The sequence below is a fragment of the Myotis daubentonii genome, chromosome 14 (genome assembly GCF_963259705.1).
Source record: "Myotis daubentonii chromosome 14, mMyoDau2.1, whole genome shotgun sequence".
NCBI lineage: Eukaryota > Metazoa > Chordata > Mammalia > Chiroptera > Vespertilionidae > Myotis > Myotis daubentonii.
In genome coordinates, this window is record NC_081853.1 from 28162725 (window position 1) to 28186198 (window position 23474).

The window sequence follows — 23474 nt, forward strand, 5'->3', positions numbered from 1 at the left end:
GGAACTGGCCAACAGCTGTGTAGGCTGGAGCACCATGGTATGGCCACTGGGTACACATGTCTGTAGAGTAGTGTGTGACAGAGATGGTGGGCAAGGGGGGGGGGGTGCAGGAACTGTGTCAGGCGACTCACTTGTGTGACTTCTTCCAGGCTGTCTCGCGGGGCCCCGCGCCACAGTCGTAGGCCTGGATGATGAATGTGTACTCCTTCTGCAGCTCACAGTCGATGGGGCTCTTGGCACGGAGCCGGCCCTCTCCCGATGTCTTGTTGAGCACCACGGCCTCAAAGGGCAGCTCCTGGCCGTGGATCTTGAACGCACAAATCTCCCCTGCAGAGGGAAAAAAGAGGAGCAGTGAGCCGGGATCCTGAGAACCGTCCTGAGAACCACCCGACTGCAGACGGAGCTTCCTTCGCACCAGATTTGCAAAGCTAACGCCTCCAGGCCATTTCCTCCACCCAGAACTGTCAGGCCAGAAGAGGCCTCCAGAGACCCAGCCCAACGTGTTCATTTCATGGATGGTAAAACCGAAGTGATTCATGCATGGAAGTGTCACCCATCAAGTGTATCTGGGAGAAGGAAAGGGGAGAGTCACGTGCAGGACTGGCTGGTGATCCTGGTTTCCCACTTTTCTGAGCAGGTTTCCATCTGCCCAGTCTGACACTAAAAACTTGCCCACGTTGGCCAGTGTGGCTCAGTGGTTGAGCGTCAACCCATGAACCAGGAGGTCATGGTTCGATTCCTGGTCAGGGCACATGCCTGGGTTGCGGACTCCATCGCTAGTGGGGGGGCGTGCAGGAGACATCTGATCAGTGGCTCTCTCATCATTGATGTTTCTATCTCCCTCTCTCTTCCTCTCTGATCAATAGAAAAAAATATATATATGAAACAATTGCCCATAGTCAAAAGGCAAATGACTACAGAGGAAAGGAGGAAAAGGCCCAAGTGTGCGCAGCCTTTGGTCCTGTGACCACATCCTTGCTACCTGACCATGTGCACTGTGAGCCAGCAACATGAGCGTCCCTGGCAGCTAGTTAGAAATGCAGATGCCCAGGTCCCACCCAGGCCTCCTGAGTCAGAATCTGCGTTTTAACAGGGTCTCTAGGTGATTTGTTTGCTCGCCAACCGAGAGCCACACTGTTCTGCTCTGTCCTTTGCTCCAGGTTTACACACTCCATGTTGCTGCAGCCACACTCCCCCCACGCCTACATGTCTCTCCACCCACCGCTTCCCTGTGGGGAGAGGGACTCCACTCTGAGATGCAATTTTATTTCAAAACAGTAGGGGTGAGCCTGTGCGAGTTCTAGAATCCCTGTGGAGCTCGAGAAGCTAACTTCTTAAAGGGTTGAACATGTTGTGAAATTAATGCATTTCTCCCCCTCAGCTGGGTTAATGTGTATTATAACTATTTCTCTGCATTAAAATGATAAGGCCATGAATATACCTTCCTTGTCTCAATAGGTGGATATTTGTTTCTTGCAACCTGACTGCAAGTAAGCCCTGTACTGTGTGCCTTGGGAGGTGCTGAAAATTTGAAACACATTCCCTTCTGTCTTGAGGGAGTTTACAGATTTATTGGGGAGACAATGTCTAGGTGTCCAGAAAGGCCATTCAGAGTGCAAAGGGGTGTGCGAGGGTCACGTGGCCTAGGCAGCAAGGAATTAAATGCAGGCTTGGTCTGGAGGTCTGGATTCACATTCTAGGTTTGCCACTTACTCCATGATTTAGTTGAATTATATTGCTTCTCGGGCTCTCAATTACATAACTTGTAAAATGATCCAGGAGATAGTGTTAGGAGGAGGGCACCTACCCTGAGATACCCCAACCCTGGTCTGACATTGCCCAGCTGCACTGCTGGAACCCCAGTGAGGCACCTAGGGTGCACAGTTTAGGGGGGCCCTAACCTCAAGGTGACCAGGCACCTGCCCCGCTGCTGCAAAGTGACACTGTGAGAAGAAGGGATAACATGACTGCATGCCTGCTCTGTGCCAGGTACTGAGCTTGGTACCTACCCCACTCAGGTGACCTCATTCAATCTTCCTAACAAACCTGCAAGGCGGAGGTTTTATACCAGTTTGTACAAATTAAAAAAGAAACAGATCAGAGAGGCAGGTCATTACTTGGTCAAGGTCACAGAGCTAAAGTTGGTCTAAAACCCAGATGTGGCTGACTTCTAAGTCCATGCCCTGTCTATTTCACTGCACCCTCTCCAAGCAGTCCCGTAACTTTTATTTTTAATCCTCACCCAAGGATATGTTGTTATTGATTTTAGAGAGCAAGAAAGGGAGAGAGGAGGAGAGAGAGAAACATTGACGCGAGAGAGAAACTTCAATTGGTTGCCTCCCAAAAGCTCCCGGACCAAATATCAAGCTCACAAACGAGGTCTGTGTCCTGACTGGGAATTGAACCGGCAACCTTTTGGTGTACAGGGCGACGCTCCCACCAACTGAGCCACTTGGCCTGGGCAGCCCCAAAACCTTTGAGGGACCACTGTGGGGACCGTTTCCCGTCCCATTCTATATCCCCATTCAAGCCGCACTCAGGGAGAAATCCCCCGTTTTACATGTAGGAAGCATGCCCTGATCTCTCACTAACTATATTTTCTGAGATGGCCAATCGATAACAAACTTACCTTTAGGCTTTTGATTTTTTATGATTTCATTGATCCTCAATTTCATTATGAACACTCCATTTTCACTACATCCCCTCCTGGCCATCTCTCAAATGGAGTTGTGGAGTAATGGACAGGAGAGACAGATGTGGGCCAGGCTCTAACAAGCAGGCAGTGTTCTCGGGATCACCAGCAGCTCCTTGCTGCCTCTCCGACAGAGCTGCTCTGCAGCCCTCGGGGCGGGAGGACAGGTTTCATCCCATCCTCCAGCTATTTCTGCTCGGAATTATCTGGGGCTTAACTGGATGAACTTCTAAAGTGCCTGCCTTGTGATTCTATCCGAAGATCAATGCCAATAGAGGAATATTACTACCGAAAATGTCTGAACTGGTTCTCGGACATTATCTGAAGTGCCCAACCACTGCCACGATTATAAGACTAATCAGACCATTTCTCTTTGAAGAGACCAGTTAAACCAAAAATAAAAGAGGGCAATTTTCTGTTGGAAACACTTGATTGCAATTAAAGTAGTTCTCAAGACTCAGAAATCCTTCACCAGAGGAAAGGAGAGGAAGGAGGAAAAGGAGAAAGAGGAGGGGGAAGAGGAGGCACAGGGGAGGGTGAGATGAAGTAAACCTCGGGGCGACATATTTTCATCTCACTCAATTCAGCTCAATTCAATTCGATACACCCTGCAGTGTCTGAGAGCGGAGTGCCAGGCACGATGCTGGGCCTGGAGACACAAAGAAAATGATTCGAACACCTGAAAACATAAGGACACTCCTAAGCACTCATCACTTAGTGGAAGAGACAGTCGACCAGGGCAACACAATGCTCACCTACTTTTCACCGGCTCAGACGGAGACAGGATTTAGTCCCCCTCGGAACAAAACCTGGAATTCATGTCACTCTCATTTATCCCACCTCTTCATCTGACACCTAGGTTCCTGCTGCAAAGACTTTCATTCATTTATTCATCCATTCATTCACCTCGTAAATATTTATTAGGGACTATGTCCCAGCACTGGTGAAAAAGTGACGAAGAAAACCAGCCCAGCCCTGGCCTACAAGCTGCTGGCGGTCCTGTAGGGGAGGGAAACGAGCCCCCAGAGAATCACATTCCTAAGTGAAGAGTGGAGACTGTGGTAGGTGGGTGGTGCTAGGAGAGTCCTGACCTGTCGGCAGTCAGGGCTAACCTAAGGATGTGACCTCAGAATGTGGCCTAAGGATGTGACGCTGAGCTGAGACCACAGGAAGAGACAGAAGAGCACAGCCTGGCCGCGAGGAAGGGAAGTGAGTGCCAGGTGGTGGGGCCAGCACCCCATAGGGCCTCAGCAGGAAGGAACACAGCAGGCCCTGAAGGAACATCAGGGCCAGAGTGGCAGGCGTAGAGGCAATGGGAAGGACCGGCTACATTGGGGATGTGACCAGAGAACCAGGCAGGGTCTGGGCTCAAACAGGTCCTGAGCTTGGTTTAAATTTCTGTAGTCAACATCTTGAAATCCTTAATAATTTTATCTTTGACTTTTGTTCTGTAAATGAAGTCGGATGGATGATGGAGCATGTTGTGAGCAGAGAGATGGGAGCCATGTGCTTGTTCATTGTCCTTGCTGCCTCATTCAGGTATAGCATCCAGCTTGCCCCCTGAGCACAGCACCGGGTGGACCAGATGCATGGGAGTTCAGCAGGACTCAGGGATAACACGGTAAGCCTGTGGCACTGAGGACCCAGTGAGCGGAGAGCTGACAACCCAGATAGGCCATCCCTTCTGCTTGAACCAAAATTGTTTAGGCCACAGAAAGAAGACAGGGTATTTTAAGAAACATGACCAACCAAAGAGCCCTGTCCTGTCCTTTTCACTCCTGTTACTTCTCGGTAGTAGCCAACAACGTATACTGACAATGATGACAGGCAGGAGGAGGAAAGATAAGACACCCCACAGTTCCTTTTCTGTTTGGACTGTCTTTTCTATCTGTCATCCAAAGGGAGAGAGTGTTAGTAGAGAGTGTGTGTACATATCAAGAAGGGAAGTAAAAATAGTTGAGTTTGGTTTGCATGGCATTTACACCGATCTGGTAAAGGACTAAATACATATGCATATGTGAGCTACAAAATGCAATTTCTGTGATGTTCAGAGATCCTGCACAGCACTTAACTGCTTGTATGCTTACATTGGGAAACTGGCATTGCACAGTATAGAGATATCTACGGTAAAATTCATGCTAATAAATTACAATTTTAATTTTTCTTTACTCAGAATAGCATCAAATAGTAAATTTACAGCACCACAAGCTGAGAGGAGAGAGAGAGAGACTGTGGACGAAAAGCCCAGGATGGAGCCCTGAGAAGGACGAGTATCTAAAGCTGCAGTTCCCAGTGTCTGTGTGTGACACATCGGGCTGTCTTGATCTTTCGGGAGGCCTGCCACTAGAACTTGTTATTATTAATAAAGCACTGTAGTGGGAGGGTGAGGTGCTTAAAAAGGAAAAGATCAGACTTAATGGTTTCCATATAAAAAGATCACTTTTAAAATCGTGCTTTCCAAAACACTTCCTTGGGTGGGAGAGCGGGTGTGCCGGGAACTACGTGTGGGAGTGCAACAGCCAGATGACCATGCCCTTGGGACCAGCCCTGGGAAAATGAGGCCAGCAGCTGCCAGACCTGAGTGCCGTCTAACACTGGCTTTGGTCGAAGGTGGCTACAGCTTCACCAAGAGGCCCCATGAGGTCCAGATCAGAAGGGGAGCCCCAGCCTCCAGCCCCAGTGGCGCCAGCCCTCCAGTCACCTCTGTGCCTCCAAATGCCTTTTCCTCTGCAGTAACACGTCTCTCCACACACACACCAGCAGGCACTGATGTGGTTGTCTCTTAATTCCTCCCATTAAGAGTCTGGGGGAAACTTATGAGTGAATGAATTCATTGATGAATAAATGAATGACTAGAACTGATCTTTAGAATACATTTTGTTCCTACCCTTGAATAACCTAGAACTACAGATTGCATTGATTCCATTTTTCAGATGAAGAAACTGAGGCTCAGAGAGATTAAGTGGTTTACCCGAGGTCACTGGATAGTAAGGAGCGGGTGAAGGCCTGATGGCTAGACCCTCTGGATCTCAATGTGGCACTCTCTTTGTTCCTTCAGGGGTTTATCCCTGAGCAGTTGTGATGTTCTAGGACAGAGCTTCTCAAAGTGCCATCGGTGTATCCCTGGGGTCCCCATGACCCTTTCTGCAGGGTCCACAAAGTCCAATCTGGCATCCTGTTAACACTAAGACATTATTTGACTTTTCCATTTGTGTTGATATTTGCATTATTGGTATAAAAACAACGGTGAATGAAAGTGTTGGTGTCTTAGTAGCACCTAACTGGATTTTTCGCCACATATAGTCACAGAAACAAAAACAATGACAAGGCCAATTCCATGTAAGAATGACTCTAACGATGCAGTAAACATTAATTGCATTAAGTCTCAATCCTTGGGCGCTTGTATTTTAATATCTGTGTGACAAAATGGGAAGTGCTCCTGGAGCACCTTCGTATTCAGGTATGCTGATTTGTCTCTCTGAAAAGCATTCATGTGATTTAAGATGAGTTGGGAGCTGAACTAGACCTTTCTTTGTGAAATGCCAATTTTACTTAAAAGAATGATTGACAGACAAACTATGTTTATTCAAACTTGAGTGTGTGGCACGCATTTTTTCTTTCTTTCTAAGTAAGCCTGTCACTTCACGGAAAAGAACTAGTAGCATTTGTTGCCAAAAATAAAATCCAAGCTTTCAGTTCTGGAAAACTTGTGTCTGCCACAGTGAACTTGACAATACATCAATACACCAATTCTTTTTTGATGAGATGGATAATTATATTAATGAATGTGATTGTTTGAAATCACATAATGAATTATGTCAGCTTTTGAAATGTGTACTTAGCAATGAATCAATCAATATCTTCCAAATGACTAAGTGCCTAATGCTATATAGTCACCCATGGGTAAAAGACTCAAAGTGCAAAACTGACTGAAGAATTTTAGTGTAACGGCGCATTAAAAGTTCATTCATGTGATTTTAGATTCTTTATTGTGACTAACCTTTAAGAAACTTTTACTTAGGGAGCTTTGGTATAGTATCAGAGAAGAATATCTACAATTACCTGAAAAAATTATTAAATACTCCTTCCTTTTTCAACTACATTCCTGGGTAAGTCCATATTTTTTTCTTCACCTGCTTTAACCTAAACAACACATCATAGTAGATTGAAGGCAGAAGCAGATGCGAGGACCTAGCTGTCTTCTATTGAGGTGGACATGGAAGAGATTGCAAACAGGTATGCACGGCCACTTCTCACACTAATTATATTTCGGAAAATGTATTTTTTGGGTCAAATTATGTTATGTAGGTTAACTTGAGTTTATTACTGTTATTATGTAAATTAAGAAATAAGCATTTGAAAGTCTGTGTTTTAATTTCTAATACAGTAAATATTGACAGGTATACCCATATGGACAAAAGCTCTTGAGGGCCATTCATCATGGTTAAGAATATGAAGATGTCATGAGACCAAAAGGCTTCTAATTTCCCAACCATAGTTTCCCTGTGCTGTTCCTAATGCTTGTAATGGACCCGTCGCCTCTCAGAGAACTCTAACCTCAGAGCAACCCAATTTGCTATGTATCTCACAGCTGGGTATTTGTATGAGAGGAAGCAGGCCGACCTTGATAACCACAGAGTGCCGAGGGTAAAGAGCTCTTTATCCAATCACAAATGGTTAACATCTGGCTCTGGAGCCACATAGGCTGGGCTCACGTCCTACCCTGTGGTTAACTACCTGTGTGACCTTGGGCAAGCCACGTACCTCTCTGTGCCTGTTTCCTCATTTGTAAAATGGGGATATATTGCTAATAGTCACCTCACAGGATTGGTAATTGTTGGGAGCATTAAATGAACTAATATAAGCAAAGCACTTAACAGTGCATGGTATGAAGTAATTACTATCGGTGTTGGCTCTTATCACTGTCTTTATATTAAAGAAAAGCAAGTCACACACTTCTGGAAAATTCTGTTTGTATTTGAGAACTGATGAGATCATTTTATCATCAGAAATGCTTTGAATGTATGTCACATGTGTCATTAAAAAACCATCTGGCTCCTTGAAGTGTCTTGCACCTACCAGCCGCAGCTTACATATATTTATATTCCAGAACATCCCTCGCCAACGACTGCAGCCTGTGCATTTGCCAAATCTCATCCAGGACCAGTACTGCCTCCTAGGGAGGGTTTCCTGGGGGTGGGTGGGTGCTGTTTGTTTGACTTTGCTTCTCACAATGACTAGAAGTTGCTAATGGCCTTGACTGGGCAAGAGTCGAGGATACTAAATACCCTGCCTGGGCAGGTCAGTCATATCACCAAGAACCATCTCACTTAAAATGGCTATAGGCCCCTTGAGAAACACTGCACCTCAAGCATGCAGCTAGTCCCCAAGAGGAAGCACCAGGCCAGGTTCATGACCCCAGGTTTGAGGACAGTGATAGATCTTGTCAAGGCTTCTCCAGACCCGTGAGGTCCCTCCAGATGGAGTGTGACACCATCTGCTTTCAGCCACACACTCTGTGCTCCTCCGTTCACACTCTTGGCAGGCAGTGGACACTGACTACACCGCGGAGGTCTGGGCAGATGAGTTTTGTAACGTGTACTCTGTACCGCCACACCGAGTCATCTGCAGTCACTTTGGGTATAATAAAACGGGAAAGGACAAATGCTAATCACATCAAGAGGTAATCATGCTCTGCATAGCAAATTAGGGCTAAACTTAGAAATATGTCTATACTTAAGCCCTGGCCAGTGTGGGGCAATCGGTTGTGTGTTCTCCCATCACCGAGAGGTTGGATTCCCAGTCAGCGCACATGCCCAGGTTGCAGAATCAATCCCCAGGAGAGAGCATGCGGGAGGCAGCCAATGGATGCTTCTTTTCCTCATTGATGTTTCTCTCTTCCTCTCTCCCTTGCTCTCTCTCTCTAAAATCAATAAAAAACATATATTTTTAAAAAGAAGTAAAAAAAAAAATCTATACTTAAAAAATAAAAATGGATGTTAAGCTCTCTCACTTCAGGTAAAAACTTACATTTCTCAAAGTAGAAAGCTAAAGGAAAAGACTCAATGGGTTGTCACTTTGGCTGTTGCCTTGTGTGTCTGGGTGGCAGGGAGATCTCAGAAAGGCCTCAGTTCCGCAAGCAGATGACCTTAGCCTTAATCCCAGCTCCTCCTTTCTGGACTGCGTGACCTTTTGTGATTCATTATAACTAAGACTATATCGTGCCTGATCACAAAGTGCCATGAGGCTGCAAGGACACACTAAATGAGAAAGAGCTCTGGGAAGTAAAAAAAATCTACTTTTTATTATTATAATAAGTCCGCTCTCAAGCCTGAAATAATTAGATGCATATTGGCAACTTAGCTTGTTTCTATTAGAAACCAAAGTGGGGGAGAGTGTCACCCTTATGGCTTTCTGTCTACTTAGTATTGAGCAAAGTAAAAATAACTCTTTTATTTAAGAAGTCATTTTCCTAAAGCTTTATGCTGAAATCAAAATCCCCCTCCCTTGGGAAGATGAACGTCGCACAATTATTATGTTGCTAAAAACCAATGAAGACAATGCATTTTTCATTCTTTGGCAAATTGGTTAAATGAATGAATGATGTGACAACTAATATATATATATGGTCAGAGACTTAGAGAGTGTCTGGTCTCTGGGTCAGGCAGAGCTTGAAGACATGTTGGGCGGTCATTTGGTCTTGAGGGTGCCCAATAGTCTGCAGTTGAAGGTACAAAAATGTGCTGTATTTATCATTCACTCAGCAAACCTTCCGTGGGCATAAATAATACGGTGAAAAAAAATGAGTGAATAATAAAAATTTATATAATCAACTGCAGCTCACATTTACCACGCATTTATGATGGACCAGACACTTAAAACTTATAATAAGACCACCTGCATCTCTGTATGTGCTGACCCGCCTGGCCAGGGGGTGGAGATTGGGATGAATCAGAGACCATGTCTGTCTTCACAGACAGGAGAAGGAGACAGATGAACGAGGAGTTAAGTGCAATAAAGTACTGCAAAGGCTGCAGTAGGTGTCTGTGCTGGGTGTTGTGAGAACACAAAGGATGACTGTTCGGTCAATCTCACCCTTAAATACTTGCAGAATCAGTTGTTTCCTGTCACGTAGCCACACGAGGAAGGCAGTAGGTGCAGGAAGGAAGAAGTTTCAGCCTAAATAACTCTGCTTGAGACAAGATCCTGCCCCAGACAGGCCAGTCTTACACCACCTATGCACACTTTCACGTCTTTCTCTTCACAAAGGAGTGTCAGTGCTTCTATTCCTAGTAGAAGGGTAGTGCAGGTCAGTGCCTGAGAGTCAGTCAACCTCAATTCAAACCCTGACTCCTCACTTGTCATCTCTGTCACTTCAAAATGTTAATGTTTCCATACTTCCATGTTCCCATCTGTGAAGTGGGAATGAAGCCATCTCCTTTCTATGGTAACATAATCAGAATAGTACTTTTTTAAAAAACAGAATTTACTATGGCATAAACTGGGCTGAGTGATTTGGGTAAAACGATATAACTTAATTCTCACCACAGCTGCATGAGAATGCCAACAGGAAGTGATGGCGGACCAGATCAGTCCGCTATGTTCCTGGTTCTACCATGGCACCCTTGCCAGGGTTAGCAACGCAGGCCTCCTACTGACATCACTGTTAAACCTATGTCTCAAAAATTATAGCCTGGATGCAATTACCAGATGGGACTAAATCTCTTTCCCACTGTCAAGCAAAGACAGGGGCCTGTCAAATCAGTATGGAGCATCTTATTTAAAAACAAGGGATCTCATTTACCTATAGGTGTTGGGTGGAATTCAGTCAGATCCACAATAATTACCTGAAATCTGTCTCTACTAACTCTTCCTGTCCTTTAGGGAAAATTATGCATGTCCCTCAGAGAGTGAAAAAGTCCCACCAAAATACATGGCCCTTTACTGCTGTTCAACTGCCTCCATCAAGAATATGTGTGTGCGTGCGCGCGTGTCTGTGTCCTGCAGGGAGGGTATCTTAGTAGATGCTAAGGGTCCCAGAAGCCTGAGACTCTATCCTTACGCTCCAGGAACTTACACTGGGTTTCACACACAGACGCTATAGATGGGACCAAATCATTAAAGGTGTTTGAGGTTAATGAGTGCTAATGAGTTCTGGAAATACAGGGGCTATTACAGCCTCTTCAATTTACCAGAGTGCCGGGAGCCGGTCCGTCCTTGCTGTTTCAAGGGACCTGGCATATATGGCATACGGTTCTTAATATGTTTGCTCACCTTCTTGGTGCTGTGTTTTAACCAAGGTCACCTCTCCGAGAAAGGTTGAATCCCCAGGTAGGGATTTTCCCCTGAAGTTAGGGAGGGAATAAAACCCCTCAACTAAGTGCCAGGCAGGTAATTAATCCCTTTAACTATGAACAATCATGCTTAAACTACATAATCTTTTCTCCCTGGAATGGAGATAAGAAACGCCCTAACCTTTGTAATAGAAAGTGACAGGATTAGAATCAACTGGTATAAATACAGATGCAACAAGACAACAACAGACAGAACTTAGAACACAGAACTTAGAACAGAATCAACAAGACAGAACTTAGAACACAGAATTCAGAAGACAGAACCTACACGGAACCTGGAGATGGAGGAGCTTCGATGGAGAGAACATGGCAGGGGATCCTGGACTGAACCTAACTGCGGAGATTGGCAGGAGAGCCTGACTAGAACCTGGTGACTGAACCTGACTGGAGAACCTGGACAGAACCTCTCTGGAGATCCAGACCAGAACTTGGCTGGAGATCTGGGATAGAGATCCTGGCTAGGCTGCTGATCAACTGAATGCTGTCTCCGTATCATTCCTTCTTCGCCGACTCTGTCCGCACCTTTGGGGACCCCTGGACCCGCTGGGGCTGGACCCCGGCATCTGGCGCCCGAACAGGGTTCCCCAAGGTAAGCCCCATTATCGGGACGGATAGGACTCCACCGTAGGAAGAGGGTGGATAGTCTTCGCCGACTCCGTCCACACCTTTGGGAACCCCTGGAACAGGATTCCCATAGGTAAGCCCCCCCCCCCATTGAGAACCCCCACATTCGGGACGGATAGGACTCCACCAGGGTGCTGCAAACCCCCCTACAGAGGATAAGTAGGGTAAGAAGGTGGATAGTACAGAACTTAGATTGAGAAGATGTGCCATACTGAGTCCAAAGAAAGAAGACTCTGTATTGATCTTTAGATTAAGAAGATGTGCCATACTGAGTCTAAAGAAAAAAGACTCTGTATTGATCTTTAGATTAAGAAGATGTGCCATACTGAGTCTAAAGAAAAAAGACTCTGTATTGATCTTTTAACATATATGCTTACTAGCAGAGGAATTAAGGTTACTCCCAGTCAATCAGAACGTTTTATACAAGAAGTATGTCCATGCTTTTCTGAGGAAGGAAAGGTAAATGTAATGGCATGGGAGGAGGTAGGCCCAAGGAGCCTTATCCTTAACCCCACTGCACCCTTTCCACCCCGGGAAAGTGCAGGATTGCCAAGCTCTCCCTGGGGTGATAGATCAGGACTCAGGTAATAGCGGAAAGCGCCAATCCTACTCTTAAAATGGATATAAGAGAGCATTTGAGGTTTTTCTTTTTAATGCCTGCTTTTAAAAAATAAAAAAGGGGGAATTTGCCGGGAGCCGGTCCATCCTTGCTGAAGACCCAATAATGTCAAATAAATTTGGTACAAATCATGCTCACAGGTAAAAACTTTGGAATCTTGCTCCCCTGGCCTCAGTGTCCAAACAGGGGTCTCACATGTGACCTCGAGATTGAACCAGTCAGAGGTTGCAATCCAAGCAAACCTGAAGGCTTTGTTTGTCCTCATCCCCACCCCCCAGTTTATGTATTTCTTGTCCTCTACTTCATTCCGGGTTTTTCTCATCGAAGGTGTCTAGGAACTTGAGAGGCACGGGAAAAGTTTCCCTTCAGAGGATGACGTGTTACCTGCTGCACTCTTGCACTTTGCAACGTGGAAGCCACTCGCCAACATGTGGCTCTTGAACACTTGAAATGTGGCTGAGCGTGACCAAGGAAGTGGACCTTTACATTTTATTTAATTTTATAATTTTAAATTTACTCAGTTCAGTTACTGGAAAACTTTTTAAAAAGCTTGGGTACATGAATCAATTTTTTAAGCTATAAATTATGTGAAATATAAATCAAGTGTTTCCGATGAAAATTTAGAGCCTAAATTGAAATGTCTTGTAAGTGGAAAATACACACCAGATTTGAAAAATATTTTTATGAGAAAGTGTAAAATTTCTCATTAGTACTTTTATTTGATAACATTGAAATGAATTACTGGGTATTCTGGGTTACATAATATACACTAATAAAATCAATTTTACCTGTTCTTATTCTTGGTTTACTGTAGCTACTAGAAAATATATACTTGTGTATCTGACTTGAATTATATTTCTGTTGGACAGTGCTGCTCTACATAATTAATAGTGTACATTACTAGAGGCTAATTTTCCATGGAAATAAATGTATAGAGAGTGCACTCTACAATAACTGTAGAATTGTCCTGCTTTAATGCGGATTTTTATTTCTCAGCATTACTCCTAATATTTAGGATAATGTTTCCTCTTAAAATATCAGCCCATCTGGCCTTTTTCAGATGATTAAGCCAAATTTAGCTCAAGTTCCCAAAGTCCTGATTGTCAGGCCTTGAATTAGCATTGCCTCTTAATGAGAACATTGTTATAAAGTAAAAAAAAAAAAAAAATCTTGAAATTTTAATGACACTGAATATTTAAATAATAGCACATTGGTCAATTATAGAAATTCAGATATTTGTACTGACAAATGGTTTTTATTAATTATCAGCCAATACAGAAGTCTTTTGGCAATAGGATTCTAGTTTGCAATCCACTCAGTCATTGGAATGAAAAATGTGTAAATCTTTATAAAGAAAACTTTATCTTAAGAAAATAAATTTAATAAATTACATTAGTATTATATTAATAAAGTAATACTTTTATGAAATAATAATTATATATCGCATAGCAAGTCATTATGACAATATTCTTATTGCTCTCTTTCTAATTAGAATAATTCAAACTCTCACAAAATGTAATGCTCTGTGCTTGTTTCTCCACAAATGGGAGGAAAGAAACTGTGGGTTGTAAAATGTAGACGTAAAGGCATCTAAGGAACTGTGGTTCTGATGTGGATGAGTAAGTTCCTGACACACTGAGTCTCTCACAATAACACCTATAACCCCTGACAAACACCCCCTTCCACCCGCCTTCCCCCTGAATAAACAACCAAGGAAGGGAATGGAAAATTGGAGAAAGCTACTAGCAATGAGTGAGCTTTCTGGGTTTTAATCATTAGAAAATTGTGAAATACACAAAACATAAAAGTTATCATCTTAACTATTTTTAATTGTATTACTAAGTATTACAAAGTACATTCACAAGTTTTCTGTTTTGATCCTTTGCCCCGAGGGCAGCTGTAGCCCCTGGTGGAGGGGGGGGTGGGGGGGTGGGGGGTGGGGGGGTGGGGGGTGGGGGGGTGTCTAAAATTCTGTTGTCTTCCTGGCCAGGTAAATTGGACTGCGGCCCATGCGGCAGAAATTTGGGAGAGGAGTGAGTCAGGGAAGGAGAAGCCCCAATTCTGTTTAAATTCCACCCAAGTCTCTAACAGGCTCCAGAATTATGCATGTGGGGGACAGACTGGAAGCATCTGCACTGAGACCTGAACTGCTGCTCATAGTAGGTAAGGGTTTACAGTTTGAGTTGAACTAAGTTAACTGCCTATTAAACCAAACACCAACAATTTTTGAAGGAATATGACAATCCAAAGTCCTCTCAACATAACATTCAAAATGTCCAGAATATAATCCAAACTTATTTTACACATGAAGAGCTAGGGAAATTTGACTCTTACTTAAGGGTAAAGACAATAAGGGCAACCCCCAAATAACTCAGATGTTTGTAGTCTCAAACACATACACTAAATAAGTAAGCTCAGGGTCATAAAAGAAAATATGCTTGCAATGAATGAAAAGATATAAACCTCATCAGAAAAATATAACAGAGAAAAAGAATCACACATATGAATTCTGTAACTTTAAGAGATAATATTTATTTGAAATAAAATGCCCACGGGAGGAGATGACAGAAGAATAGATGATTATAAAAGTATCCAATGTGAAGAAAAAAGAACAAAGATAAAAAAAATAAACAGAGTTTTGGTGACCAGTGAGAAATCTGAAGTAGAAGGAGAAAAAATATTGAAGAAAAATATAAATTCAGGGGCCGATGGGTTGATACCAAAAGTTTTACATAACAGGTAATTGGAGTCCCAGAAAAAAAGGGGAGAAAGAACAAGCAAAAACTGTGTTTAAAGAAATAATGGCTGAAAATTTTCCTAATTTTGGTAAAAGACATATATTTATATATTCAAGATGCCAGGAAAGAGGAATGCATGTAAGTGAAACCACACCTATGCACATCAAAGCCAAAGTTAAGGAGAGAGCCGCCAATTATACACAGGGGAACGGTAAGTTGAATGACTGTGAACTGATCACAAACCACGGAAGCTAGAAGGCAGTGGTACATCTTTAAAGGACTAAAAGGACAAAGGAAAAACTATCAGCCCATAATTCTATAACAAGAAAAAATAGCCTTTGAGACAGAAGGTGAAGTGAAGACATTTTTGTTCATCTCTATAAGACATCCTAAAGGATTTTTTTTTCTGGTGAAAGAGAAATGATGCTGGGGAAAACATGGGACTTCAAGGATGAAGGAAGAGCATCAGAAATTCGAAGTATTTAGACTAAAAGATAATTTTTTCCTCCTAATTGTTAAAACGACATATGTCTATTTCAAGTAAAACTATAACATTGTCCGTGAGGCTTATAATATGTTCAGCTACAATACACATGATCACTATAGCAAAAAAGGATGGTGGGAGTGGTAAATGGATCTATATGGTTGCAGGGTTTCTGTAGTTTATATAAAGTAGTAAAATAGCAATTCTAGGAAGACTGAACATTTGTAGATATATGCAGAGAGCAAGTAACCATTAAAAAAAAAAGATACAGCTAAAAACACTATACAGAAAGTGAAATTCTAAAGAATATTCAAATAATCCCAAAGAAAGCAGGAAAAGAGCAACAGAGAAACAATGATCAGAGGTTAAACAGAAAACAAGTAATAAAATGGTAGATCTAAATTCAACCATATCAATAATTACATGAGACATTCCAATAAACATGCGGATATTACCCGAATGGATAAAAACGCAAGACCCGACTACACAGTCATGTGTCGCTTAATGACAGGGATATGTTCTGAGAAATGCTTTATTAGGTGATTTCATCGTTATGCGAACATCACAGGCTATACTTATACAACCTCGCTGGCATGCCCCTGACACACCTGGATTACCTACACACCGACTGCTCCTCGGCTACAAACTTGTACAGCATGCTGCTGTACTGAATGCTATGAGCAATTGTAACAATGGTATTTGAGCATCTAAGCATATCTAAACATTATTATGTACTGTATACATGGTGGTAAGTGCTGTACTTTTATACTACTGGCAGCCCAGTAGGTTTGTTTATACCAGCATCACCACAAACATGTGAGTCATGTGCTGCCCTACGAATTACAATGGCCAATAGGAATTTTTCAGCTCCATTACAATCTTATGGGACCACCTTTGCATACGTGGTCCGCTGTTAACCAAAACATCGTTATTTGGAGAATGACTGTATATATGTGCTGTCTACAGAGATGCACTCCTACTATAAAAGCACAGATATGTCCAAAGAAATAAGTGAGAAAGGTATCTGACACGAATTGCAAGTCCAAAGCGGCTGGAGCAGCTAAATTAATAGATGAAATTGATGTCAAAACAAAGAGTATTACTAAAAAAGGACATTTCATAATTACAAAGGGAAGAGATAGCAACTGTAAAAGAACATGCATCTTATTTTGAAGCCTCAAAACACATGAAGGAAAATGGATAGAATTAATGGAATAAAGAGCCAATTCCACAATCATAGTAGGAGAATTTAATAATTGATAGAACAAGACAAAAAAATCAATAAAGTCAAAGGTAATCTAAAAAACACTATAAACTGCTTCGTCCTAACTGATATTTAAAAAAGCACTACGTCCAACTGCAGAACACATATCACTTCAACTTCAATGTCATGCTCACAAAGACCAGATGTTGGGTCATAAAGTGAGCCCTAATCATTTTAAAAGGCTGAAATCCTAGAGTATGTTCTCTGACCTCAATGGAATTAAATTGGAAATCAATAACACTTAACAATAAGAGGTCTAGCGAAAGCCCAGATATTCAGAAATTAAACAATACACATTTAAACAACACATGAGTGAGAAGAAATTGAAAGGAAAATTAGTAAGTAATTGGGACTGAAGAAGATAATACAACACAAAAATTTGTGGAATGCAGATAAATCCGTGCTTAGAAATTTATAGCTTTAAATGCATAAATTATAGAAGAAAAAAGATCTGAAGTCAAGAACCTAGGAAAAGAAGAGTAAAGTAAGTCCAAACTAAGTAGACTAAAATATCCCTATTGCTTATCATCATGCTTATAGCATACATTAAATACTTTGACTTTTTTATTAAAAAATCTTCCCACAAAGAAAATTCCAGGACCAGATTGTTTCATAAATCCAAAGAAGAAATAATACCAATCATAGATAATTGTTTTTTAAAAAATAGAGGAGGCTTTTTAAGAGGCTGCTGTTACCCTGATAGCAAAACCTGATAGAGATATTATAAGTAAAGAAAATTATAGACCTCTACCTATCATGAACATAGACAGACACAAACATTCTTAACAAATATAAAAAGGACTATGACTAAGTAGAATTTATCCCAGAAATGCATGATTCAGTCAATGTAATTCACCATATTAACAGGATAAAGGAGAAAAACCATATGGTCATTTCAATGGATGTTAAAAAGAATTTGCCAAAATGCAACAGCCTTACATAATAACTTCTTCCGGCAAACTAGAAATAGAACAAAACTTGCTCAAACTGATAACAAGCTTCTGTGATAAACGTACAACTGTCACACCAACAGTGAAATACTAAATCCTTTGTTCCTAAAATCAGGAACAAGGCAGAAGGACTGCTCTCACCATTTCATAGTCTTTATTTTGCTCTCACCCTTTTTGAGTGTTTACTTTGTGCCAGGTCCTGTGCCAATGGCTTTACTAGTAGAGCAACTCTTTATGCAAGTACCAAGTTTTCTGCCATTTCCAGATGAGGAAACTGGAGCACAGAGAGGTTTAAGAAACTTGCTCAGTGTCACAGAGTAATCCCAAGGCAACATTTAAATTCAGATCTCCCTGATGTCAGAGTTCACCTCTTACCACAACCGCCTTCTCAGTAGAACACTAGTGATCATTACTATTGGAATCTAGAGGCAGGGGAGAAACCTACGTGTTGGGCTTCTTCACATTTTCTGTTTCCACCGACCAAGAGGCAAAAATAATGTTGACACAGCCCACCAGGGACGAAGCAAACAGGCTGAAAGGCTTGTGGTTTCCAGGGGATGCTGGGGAGCCACCGCCTGATTGACACATCTCGATGGAGGACGCCTGCTATCCATCAACAGGAATGCTCAGATTACAATGGTATTTTGCTACTAAAAGTGAGTCTTATTTGCTTATTTTCATTATTTAGAGGCAGTTAATTAAAATCCCAGCTGATATGTATTTTGCTCCCTTCACATCACCAGTGATTTCTTGCTGCTGTGCTTTTACAATATTGCCGTTTTATGACTTGACAGGGCCTATCGTGGGGTTCTTATGTTTGAGTCTCCCATTATTTCAGTTTCAAGGAAGACATTAAACCACTGTAAGGACCCAGCCATTGCTGGTGAAGCAGGAGAAGCAACTGTGGTGCTCGTCTTTAAGAAAGAGCAGACCCTAAAGCAGTGGTTCTCAACCTTCCTAATGCCGCGACCCTTTAATACAGTTCCTCATGTTGTGGTGACCCCCAATTCCATTGTTACAAATGGAACATCATTAAAGCATAGTGATTAATCACAAAAACAGTATGTAATTACATATGTATTTTCCGATGGTCATAGGCGACCCCTGTGAAAGGGTCATTCGACCCCCAAAGGAGTTGCGACCCACAGGTTGAGAACCGCTGCCCTAAAGGATTATCCACCAGGGAATGCACCCATCTACAGGCAGAATGTGGGGGTTCGGCTTTTGAACAAGAGAAAGACTGACTGCAAGAGTTACACTGGCCAGAGACTGGCAACCTTAATCCTAGGCCCATTTAGCCATTTCGTTCTCACCTAATGATGGAGAAGGGCTTGCAATGTCAAAAAATGGCCCACGTCCACTATGAGAGAGCTAATGTATAATTTCTTAAGAGTCATGTTAATGTTGCAATTCACTCTATAAAATATCTAAATATCTTTTTTAATATGAAGCTAATGTTTTCTCTTGCATCTTTGAGTAGAACGAACATTCTCAGAAAATGTGTCGTGTTTACCTGGCAACTTGATACCTGCTTGGTGAGGGCACCTCAGGCAGGGAAAGCCATGCTTGAAATTGCTGGTTGAAGGATAGAATATCAGAGCCAACTGGCAGTTAATGTACCAGGTTTTTAAATCTGAAGTTAAGAGGGAGGAAGAAAACACCCTAATAAGCAGGCTTTTACAACTTATCTGCAAACAGGAACCTGTGGAAACAGAAAGTCTTACAAGCTGTCCAGTTGAGAGGTTGGTAAGCAGCTGTTACTGCCATCAGCAGCCTTTGTTGCCAAGAAAGCGATCCATCCCAGTTGTTCTTGATCAACTAACAAAGCGCTCTCCCTTATATCTACTAGAACTCCTACACAAGCTTCAAAACCCAGTTTAACATCATCTCCTTTGAGGAGCCTGTTCTGGCTTCTCAAGCTGAAATGAGCACCACCTCCTTGCTTTCCTGCCTCCCTGCACTTTTCTCCCCACATGGGCAACTGTGTACACTTTTTTCCTCTTATAGAGCCTCCAGAGTAAAAAATCTGTACTCACTCCTCTCCCTGACTTTACTGCCTCTCTTAAAGCCTGACTCAACAAAGGTGCTCAGAGAACATTCACTGGATGTCAGTGCAATAGAGTCTCCATCAATTCAAAGGGAGTGGGGCATCATAGCTGAGACCAGAGTCTTTGGCATCAGAATGCCTTGGCTTCCAGTAGCAGCTCTGACATTCCTGACTCTGTGACCATGACCAAAATGCGTTAACTTACCTACACCTGAACCTCCTCATTCATAAATAACAAATCCTACTACTAGTATATTGAGCTACTGTGAAGTCTGAAATCAACCAGGCAAAGTGCATCAAGTTCTTGTATCATGCTGCATGGAGAAGGCACACAGTAAGTAATGGCAATTGCTAACATCCGTGGTAGTACCTTCATATGGAAGCGGAAACTCATGTTCTTCTGATTTTGACTTCCTTGGAGGGAAAAAGGCTCAGAGAAGGTCACCATCTGGTGTCAAGGAGATCCCAACAGGGCACCACTAGGACCTCACCTCCGGGTTTCTCTCTGCTAGTTGTCAAGCCCTACTTCTCTCAACCAGCCTCATTGCAAGGTCGGTTGAGCCCCTGCCCCAGACCCCGGCTTGCTCTGGTGATGGGGAAAATGAGACATTTTAGAGGGCTAGCAATCTGAATCTAGCCACTGCCCCTTTAATTGTCTGGTCCTGCAAGACCTGTTTATAAACCTTCCCCAGGTGAAGTTATCAGTGCTGGCACCAGGCCAAGCCTTTGGTTGTGGTCTCAAAGCCCCAGCACATAGAGCTCTTTAAGAACTTGCAAAGGGGACTGGAAAACCCTTATTTGGGAGACAAAGAACTGAAAAGATATAAAAAGGGACAGCTTCCTCCATGTTGTTGCCCAGAATTTGAAAGACACTTTTCTCTGGGCCCACGCACAATAATAATAAAGTGTAACTCCATTTCTCTAAGCGTTGCTTGGTTTTTCTTTGGTCTTCTGTAACACTGGGATCTTATGGGATGAGCCATCTCTGGTGAGCTGTCATCCAGGTGCCAGGGCCCCTTTATGTCTGATGCCATCCCTAAGCTCACGCCATAGCTCACGTCTCCTGAGCTGAATACACTGCTCTGTCCTCCCCAAATTCACTGCCAATGCCTGGGCACACTCCCTGCACCAACTCTCACCCTACCAACAATCCCCCGTGCCAGGGGTTATTCACCCCACTGGACAGATGAGTCAGCTGAGGAACAGGGCGACTTAATGACTTGCTCATGGTCACACCAGGACTTGACCCCATTTTCCTGCCTCTGCTGCTCACGCTCTACACCGATCTGCCTCCTTGTGCGGCGAGGAGGAAATCGATGAACAACTGCAGGTACACGAGACCGCATATTTCCACTCCCTGACAAGTTCTGCCATAATCTATACGTTGTACTAAAGTTCCCAAATGTTCGGGTGGGGAACCCCAAAGGGCCAGAGACATATTTTAAATGTTTAATTCAAGTTAGGGCAAGTGTCAGGAAAATCCATATTTTGAGCTGCAGAAGAAAGAGAAATGGCAGCCCGATCAATAGTACAGAAGCATATGGACTCTTTTACTGTTCTATCAATTCCTGGAGCTAATAAGTCAGCATCTCAGGGGACAGCTTCGCAGTTTAAAACAAAAGTTCAGAGGCCGCTGCCTGTCAGGCATGACTCCAGATTTCCTTCTGACCAAGGTGAGAGGGAGATGAAGGGCCTTCTCACCCGCGGACCAGACAACCCCCCGGGCACCTCTCATTACAGCTGGGACTGCTCAGCTGATAACAAGCACCTCCGATGTGGCTGGCTAATTCTTCATTTCCCTGTCATCAATTCTGCCAGCAAAAGCCCCCACAGAAGGCATGCAGATTAAAATGTTAAATCAAACTCCGAAGAGAAATTTGAAAATCAATTTTAGGTTCCTGAAGAAAAGGCCAAGGAGGATAATTAAGACTTGAAACTCCCAGCTTCAGCTGCTTTATTTCCTAATTCTGGGGTAAAATGAAAGCATTCTTTTCTAAGGAATCGGCTGGAGAGGGAATGCAATGGTAGAACTGAGCGTGCTCCCCGGGCTGAGAACCACGAAGCCCGAAGCATTCCTAGTTCACGAACACACACTCGGGTGAGCCAGTCAATCAGCAAACTGACTCACGACTACTCTCATTTTCTTTTCATGTACCATTCCTCTCCTCCCCCCTTGCAACAGAACGTCAATGCAAATGTGAAAGCTTGGCTGCTTCTAACTTTACAGTAAATAATTTGAAAGAGCTGCACATTACCTGGGCCCTCGGTGTCCGGAGCTAATGCGCCCTAAATGTAACCCATTTCCAGCAAAGCCAGAATCTGCTTTGACATTTCCCTTCGCTGCACACAGATATTTGTATTATCACTGCCTTGCTCTGGCTCTGATTTGCCGATTGTGATTCGCATGGACCAGCAATGCTAATAGGATGCTTCATTTCCCCCTTGGGCCAATGCACGATGAATTACAGCCCTGGGATCCATCTCACTGTACAGTAAATACACTTGCGCTGCTTTACTTGCATGCAAAACATATGTGGATGAAGTTCACTTTAAAATATATATATATATTTTTTATTGATTTCAGAGAGGAAGGGAGAGGGAGAGAGATAGAAACATCAATGATGAGGGCCGATCTTTGATCGGCTGCCTCCTGCACACTCCACACTGGGGATCGAACCTGCAACCCGGGCATGTGCCCTAATCAGGAATTGAACCGTGACCTCCTGGTTTATCAGTCGACACTCAACCACTGAGCCACTGGTAGGGCTGAAGTTCACTTTTTAAGCTGCCTAGAAATGGAAAGACAGATGGAACTCCAGCCTTTCTATGTAAGGGGTATTTGTAGAAGACCCAGGAAAGTTTAATTCCCGGCTTCCAGCAGGGAAGGTCACATAATTATTTGATCCCCAGTGAGATCCAAAATTGTGCATGCCTCAGAAAAGTGAAATTGACAGAAGGAGTCATTTCTGCAGCTCCGCGGAATTGCTTGTTTTTATTGACTGGGAAGTCATTGCATGTTTCTGCACACATTTATCAGCGGTAGTTTTTCATCCTGCTCCTAGAACGTCCATGATAAGCTTAGAATTTAACCACTTATCTCTTTTGTCACTTGTTATTCTCCCAGCCAGCCATGCTCATACTTAGGATATTAGGAATAATTACTGAGCATCTGTTCATACCAGGCCCTGCAGAGGAAGGAGCACTCCATCGCTGTCCTCCACGCTGACATTTCCTTAGGGAGTAGGAGGCACATAGCACCCAAGGTTTTAGACCAAAGAAAGGTTCCCAGTTTTTATTGGAATGTTTCTCAACCCTCAGTTTCTCAAGGATCACTTTTATGTTTTCGGCTATAATTGAGAAAGACTTGTAATATTTTTACTTTGTACTTTTAACTAGATTTGCTTGTTTTTATTTAAAGTAATTTGTAGCCCTAACTGGTTTGGCTCAGTGGATAGAGCATCGGCCTGCAGATTGAAGGGTCCCGGGTTTGATTCCGGTCAAGGGTATGTACCTTGGTTGCGGGCACAACCCCAGTGGGGGGTGTGCAGGAGGCAGCTGATCGATGTTTCTAACTCTCTATCCCCCTCTCTTCCTCTCGGTAAAAAAAATCAATAAAATATATTTAAAAAATAAAATAACTGGTAAAGGAAACTATTATTATAGTTTGAAGAATAACCGTCTGCCACAAGGGGAAGGCAATGT

The 23474-nt window shown here is 43.0% G+C and overlaps 1 protein-coding gene across 2 annotated transcripts in view; it reads right to left on the reverse strand.

Annotated features, from left to right (window-relative positions):
- CLSTN2 (calsyntenin 2) overlaps positions 1-23474 on the reverse strand; it is a 561165-nt gene that overhangs the window by 133374 nt on the left and 404317 nt on the right. For both annotated transcript variants that reach the window (XM_059663784.1, XM_059663783.1), the window contains exon 3: positions 132-327. In XM_059663784.1, the coding sequence (XP_059519767.1) occupies positions 132-327 (196 nt within the window). The remainder of the gene's footprint in view (positions 1-131; positions 328-23474) is intronic.